Source organism: Gastrolobium bilobum, unplaced genomic scaffold, assembly GCF_033153095.1.
Source record: "Gastrolobium bilobum isolate Gb01-03AN ecotype WA unplaced genomic scaffold, APGP_CSIRO_Gbil_v1 utg30972, whole genome shotgun sequence".
Taxonomy (NCBI): domain Eukaryota; kingdom Viridiplantae; phylum Streptophyta; class Magnoliopsida; order Fabales; family Fabaceae; genus Gastrolobium; species Gastrolobium bilobum.
Window position 1 is genome coordinate 96,879 of NW_026899984.1, and position 7,330 is coordinate 104,208.

General features: G+C 33.9%; 1 protein-coding gene across 1 annotated transcript; it reads right to left on the reverse strand.

Moving 5' to 3' along the window:
• Positions 1–712: 712 nt before the first annotated feature.
• On the reverse strand, positions 713–2,651 carry LOC133294641 (aluminum-activated malate transporter 2-like). Its single transcript, XM_061493346.1, has 6 exons — positions 2,402–2,651; positions 2,147–2,293; positions 1,789–2,061; positions 1,563–1,669; positions 1,338–1,478; positions 713–1,177 (listed from the first exon to the last, which is right to left on the reverse strand). Exons 1-6 carry the CDS (start codon positions 2,649–2,651, stop codon positions 713–715), a joined length of 1,383 nt encoding a protein of 460 aa, XP_061349330.1.
• Between the last annotated feature and the right edge of the window lie 4,679 nt (positions 2,652–7,330).

Sequence of the window (7,330 nt, forward strand, 5' to 3'; positions counted from 1 at the left end):
ACTCTTTTTTTTCTTTTCAAATTTTCTCTCAATCCTTTTTTACTCATATATTTAGAAAAAGAGCACTTGCTCCCAAACCATAGTAAACAAAGCTCGGAAGGAAGAAGTGATTTCTTCGATCGCTGACTCCCCGAAAAATGTGCCATGTTTTTTTTTTTTAAATAGTGATGGACCCACACTTTCTCTCTACAGGAAATTTAGAGTTTTCTTGTGAAAGAAGAAACTGAAAGCTCTTTTTTAATATGTCCATAAATTTTTTGTTTGGAAAGAAAAATGACACACATACTGCTTGATTGAGGACAATGTTCAACAGATTAATTTTGAAATTCCAACTGTTCTTATTTAGTGATATGAGGTATTGATGAGAATGAACTAAAATATTCTTGTATTGTTTTCCATAATTCTCTTCCAAACCGTGAGACGGCTTAAGAAAGAACCACTACGTAAGACAAGAAAGTAACAGTTTTTTGTGTGTAAAAATTGATCATATTTTTACGAGAATCCCTGATTTTGGGTTTATATTACTAACTTACACTTAACTAAATGATTATATTATAAATAGAGGCAGAAATTTTTTTGTTTACAAATTACACTATCTTCTCTTGCGAGAACATTAGGTTACACTATGTTCTCCTGAGAGAAGATAGTATAATTTATAAAAATTTATAAACGGATCTTTCCCCTTATAAATAAGTCCATAAAATGTAAGCAGTTAGGAATTGACATTTTGTGACAAGTTTGTAGGAGGCTGGTTGATTGTAATAACATGATAAGGTCCAATGTTGTCAGAACAACGTGGTTGCGTAGCTTCCTCCTGATGAGGACTATTTGGTTGCTCTGTTGCAATTTTACTGTCCTTGTTCTTAAATTTTGCAATGATGGATAGTTCTTGTATTGACTCTCGTAGCATCTCTGTGCAAGAAACCACATCAAGCAGCAGAGAAGCCACAGTCACAACAGGAATAGCCTCAAAGATATTGGTGTCTTTCCACAATCCTGTTTTTGTCATGGACCTGAGGCTCATGGCTGCAATATTAGATTTCGCAATGTGAGTGTCTGCAGCAGAAGGTGGAATCATTTTTTGAATTGCCATAGCTAATTCCTTTAAAGCCTTTCCTGTTTCCGTGGTCATCTTGATGCATGGCTCTTGTATTTTGCTTCTGATTTCTGATGGTGTCTGTGAGTTAAACATAAGAAAATTAAGCCATTTAACCAAACATACTGAGTTACACAATAAAATGAGAGTCCAATTACTACGTAAAGAACTAATTCAATTCAAAAACTTAAGATATTGAGTGAAGCTACATTAATGATTCTTATATATCTCTGACAAGTACCTTAGTGGATTTAAGGAAGCCATTAAGGGCATCAATACGATAAGCACACTGCCTTGATAGATTTCCAATCTTTAGATATTGTTGCCAAGGATGACGAAATCTGAATGGACCATGGCAGGGCTCCCACCTTGCAAAATTGGCCTAAAAAAGATATGAATGACTGAATTAATAAGCAGGACATTGTGATTAGGAGTCTAGAACATAATTTTGGTTTCTTCAACTAACCAAGTTTTCTTCAACTTGTTTTGTATTAAGAACACTTTTATATGCTTGCATAAACGATTTATTTGATTCTCCACCCTCTGATATTCCGAAATACTCCTCTCCAAAACCTGCAATTTGCTATGCATTGTCAATTTCGACAATTATACAAAATTGGAGCTATTGCATACATAACTCCAAAAGAATGCTCCTAAAGTCCATCAAATTTACGAAATTGGTTGGTATGTACCTTCTAAAAAGTTTCCAAGTTTTTCAATATTTTTTGATACTAAATTGTGAAGATCACCACCGGCCCATATGGGGTACACAAAAATGCAGACCAACACAGAAATTAGACCACCTGCGAGGATTGTGGTTACCCTTTTCTGTGCAATGTCTAGTATCTCACTGTCTCTGTAACTTGATACAGATACCAAACAGAATGTCAAGATAAACACGAGCAACCCGTAATCATATCTTGCCTTCATTCGTGGTAAAAATCGAATATATGTTGCTCCTGCAGCTGCAATCATTCAAATATTTGCATTGTTGGTTAGCTTTATAGTTATTTCCTACTAGTGAAATTCAAGTGGACAAGTAAACATTACTTAGTAGAAAAATTATGAATCCAAGAAGTAACGGTTCCACTACATCTCCTGTTGAAATTGATTTGACAATATAATAAGATCCAAGCCCGAGAGCACCAGCCAAAAATGTTGCTAAACCTCTATTTAAACCTTTTCCTAGCGTTGCTCCTGCATGTGTCACACAATCAAATTGCACGTTAACAAAAAATCAAGTGCACATTCTATATTCTTGTTTAATGATAAATTTTGTGTTGAAAGAAAAATAAAGGAACTTGCCTACAGAGAATTCCGAGACAACGATGACAGTAAAAACTGCCCACATTGCAGAGGAACCAAAACCATCGTAAAGAGGCTTAAAATAGTAAAATGCAGAAACTAAAGTGATGGCAAGTGCTACTTTAAAAGAATGAATGACCCTTCTGGGATCTTCTTCTCCCAGTTTCTTCAGCTGCAACATCACGTCCATTACCTTGGTGACACAGGCAGCAGCTATGCCTTCACTGTTTCGATTTGCTTCAGATGCCATTTCCAGCAACAGCAGTTAAAATTGTAGAACCCCGATTGGAGATTATAAAAAAATTTGCTTTTGTTGCTTTGTAAGTACTAGCAATGTCTTGAAGTCTCTACTCTTGATAGCTATAAACGCTCATTGGGATCCATATCCTATTTATAATAGAGTAAAGCACACAACCTGAGAATGACAAAACACTTGACTTCTTTATTACTAATTCCCATTAATAAATTTGATGTTTCCTAGGGGTGTCTCCAATCGCCTATTCTGCTGTTTCTTGCGGCAACTTTAGTTGTTCGAACTTGTGAACTTACATTGACAATAATTGGGAGACGTAGCGAGTTTTGATTTTTCAAGCTATATACTTAGGTTCCATGATGAAACCTTCTTCAGGCTAAAAAGTGAAGTGCTTCTTTAGTATTCTATACCTAAAGTAGAGGCGGCAAAATAGACTCCCCGCCGGATCCTACCATAAATGAATTCCTGCAATGGGCCAAAAAATTCAGCTCGCCCCGCCTTGTTTGGTGGGTTAGACAGGTTTCTAGTGGAATTTCTTTCTTCACATAGGTAGGTGGGCATGTGCATTGTCCATCCTTCAAGCCCAGTGGACTCTCGTGTGAGGGGCGTGTGTTGAGATATATAAAATCAACCTCACCCGACAGCTTAAGCTTTTGGGTTGTATTGGTTCTTTACATGTTGACCTGCTAGCCCGAGCCTTTTTTATACTGATCTGTCTCCCTCACCATCAACCCGTCAAAAAATGAATCAACTCCACTTATGAGATGAGTTGAAAAACTCAACCCACATTACCCCTTTTAATGGATGGGACGAGTTGATCGACCAAGTGGAGACTGTTTTGCCAACTCCAAAGTGCCTTAGTTGGCTTTTTAGTAGTGCGGTAGTAACATACAACGGCATGCCACCTGGTTTGAAAACGAATATGTTACTATAATTTTTGGGAGTGCATCGCTTCATGTGGAATTTCTGCAGCAAATTTCCAACATTATGTCATATCGTAATGGGGTATCTACAATATTAAAATAATTGCAATTGAATATAGAAGTTTATTTATTTATTTTTTTATGAACCCTTTAATTTCAAAATTATAACTTGTGCAGTTTATTTTCAACTGCACCTGATGATAATTCCATCGTAGAGCAAACTAGCAATGTACTACTTTTGAGTACACCGTCTTCTGTTGTAAACATTTTACTCAATTCCATGGTTTTGGTAATCAAATACATGATACAGGGTGATTATATGATGGTAATATAGCATAAAGAGGTAATTGGTGCAATTAGATGAATAATTATTATAAATTGCTTGAATAAATAATTAGTAAATTTATGATTAAGTAACTAATTATGTTTTATAATTGATTAATAATGTATATTACTGTAACATATGGATATGCCTCGTCTATAGATTTTTTTAATTTAAGTGGTATTTGTGAAAGTTCGATTTTTTTTAAATATATATCCTTCTACTACTAAGTGTACGTTTGATATGTCTTTTTTTTTTAATTTCTCTTTTCTTTAAAAGTAAAAGGTTAACCATATATAATTGTATAAAAGCTCTTATTATAAAAAAAACCTTCTTTTATAATAAAAGAAAAAGCTAAAAGCTCTTTTAAGATCTATATCAGCTTTTTGAAATTCTTATATTTATTTTATAATTTTAACCTTATTTTAAATTTATATTTATAAATTTTATCCTTTACCCTAATAATTTATCCTAATAACATTATTTAATCTCACCAAATAACTTTTAACTTTATTTTTTAATTTTTTTAACTTTAGATTTAGGGTGTGCATGACAACCATTCTGTTCTCCGACATTGTTTCTGAAAAAAAATAATTCTTTTCTATTTCTGTGCCTTGGAACAGTTTCTGAGAAACAAAATGTGTTTGATAACATGTACTTTTTTATTCCGAGATAGATAATTGCGTTTGATAACACAACAAATAATATAATAAAAAATTATTCCTATTAAGCATAAATTTTTTTCGAATCATCACTTTCCTTTCATATGTGATGGTGGCGTGATAGTGGTGATGGTGGCAATGGTTGTGATGTGGTGGTGGTAGCGATGGCATGATAATGACAATGGCGATGGTGGCGGTGATAGCATGGTGGTGGTGACGATAGTGGCTGGGACGATAGCAATGGTGGTTGGTAACGGTGGTAGTGACGGTGGCGATGGTAGTGGTGGTTGGTGACGGTGGTGGTAGTGGTGGCAGCGGCATGGTGATGGTAGTGGTGGTGATGGCTGCGATGATATGGTGGTGGTTGATAACAATGATGGCAGTGGTGGTGGCGGTGGGTGGTGGTGGTGACGATGGCAGTGGTGGTACGACGACGGCAGCGGCAATGGTGGCGGTGGTCGTGTCGGGATGGTGATGGTGATGGTGGTTGTGGTGATAGTAGTTGTGGAAAGTGATTAAGAGAGACAAGTGTTTCTCATTTTGTGCCCGGGAGCAAAAAAAACAGAAATTATTTGATAATTTTTTTTATTCCCCAGAACAAAAATTAAATCGGTTCATCCTGAGAACAAAAAAAATAAACCGATTTTACCAAACGAGTTTTCTATCCATTTCTGTTCCCGGTAGCAGAAATTAAAAAAAAAATTTGATTCTGGGAAAGATGTCATGCACATCCTTAAAGTAATTTTTAACTTGCTTACCAAAAAAATTAAATTTGTAACTTAAAAAAATTGTGTGAAACAGACTCTAAAAACTACTTTTTGGGGTTTTTTATTTATGAACTTAATATTTCTGCTTTAATTATTAAAAAAAAAATTTGCTGTAAAAAATATTTTTCTGTCACACTCACATAAAAATGAGGAGATCTCATTAATATTTCTCTCTCTTCTCTTTAAAATAAAATTCACTCACCTTTATATGAATGTGACAGAACAATGTTTTCTACATCAAAACAGAAATATTTCTTCATTTATTTATATATTGAGTTTTTTCATTATGTCATATAGGGACACATTCTATAATTTAGACTGAGTTTGTTTTAAATATGAATTAAAATGTATTTAGTTCTTAATCCTTAAATATTTAAGAATAAATATAAGTTTCATTTCTTAATTTAAGAACACACGTACTTTATAATAACTTCTTTTTATAAAGGGAAAAACATTTCTCAAGTTGCTTGAGACAATATTATCTCCGATCATTCCAAAATTACGTCGTTTTGTTTATTTATTTCTTTATATTAATTGATTTACCTTTGAATGATTATGATTCTTTTTTTTCTCTCTTTCTTTATTATCATTGATCTATCTTTATACAGTTATAATTTAATAACTGGAGATAACATTGTCTCAAGCAGCTTGAAGAATGATAAGTTTTTATGTAAAATCATTCAAGTTACATTCCCTCGTATGAACCTGCCAAATGCGTGACAAAGTCATAGGGACAAGTATTATTCTCCTTGATTGGAGACTACACGTTTACAGCTGTCTTTCTCCTAATATTTTTATGCTTTACTACTGATCTTGGCCTTTCGATATTTGACATTCATCGCAAGGTTTAATGATTCGCGCAACTCGGGTTGTATGACTGATTGATGAGTGCAGATTAAAGGTAAGACTAAATATTTAATGAGTAAAATGTTTCTACTTTTAAAATGACATCACTTATAGTCTTTCACTCTCATAAAGAGATTAGATACATATAAGGTTAGACTTTTAAAAAAATCTATTTAAAAAATAGACCATAAGCTTTTTTGTACATGTTGAGCCTATAAGTCTACAGATCGCCTATATCATTTTATTTATTTAAAATATAATATTTTTTATTATATTTTAATAGTTTATTATTTTAGTTATTCTTTTAATTGTTGAATGTTTGATAGGCTTAAACAGGCTAACAGGCCTAGGCTAAAGCTTTTATTTTTTAAATACATGTTAGGTCAGATTTATAATTTGGGACATACACAGGCTAATAAGTCAGGCCATATCCAATGTTTCTTACATAGACCTGACCTATTTAAGCCAAAGCCTAGTCTAGCCTAACCTATTTATACCCTTGGATCCACACATTTATATTTTTTTGTTCTCACTCTCTTCTTTTTTATCTATTTATTTCTTACGCTTAAGATGACATAACTTTACATCATTTAAAATGATACACACTTTTTCCATATTTAATAAGCACTCCCCCTTGCTTAGTTTTAACCATTTGATAAGCCGCTGGTAAGTTGTTGTTGTTGTTTTTTTTTTAATTAGTTAAATATCTCCACAAAATGGAAGAGACACGTAAAATAGATTTCTTGGCGTATAATGGGGCACACCCCACTCTTAGCGACCCAATAAAAACAGGGAGTTTTTTTTTTTTTTTCGCTTAAAACAGGGAATTTTACGTCCACCGAAGTCCGCCACTTATATATGTTTGTGCAAAGTTACAATATTACTCTAAAAACTATTCTGACCCATTGGTTGCAACAGATGTGCTGGGGTTGAGCCTTAAGAAAACTGTAGTCTATCTTTTGATCTGTTAAAGCACACTTGAAATCTAGAGGGAGAATCTTCTGATCAGAACCTTCTAGAGACATGGGAAAGGCACCTGATTGACTAGTCAAATTAGCCCAGAGAATAATCCCCCGCTTTAGTTGAATCATAATTTTGACCCATTGGTTGAGGCCTCCTTCGGATTGGATGAAATTCAACGTGGATGGAGCTGTCC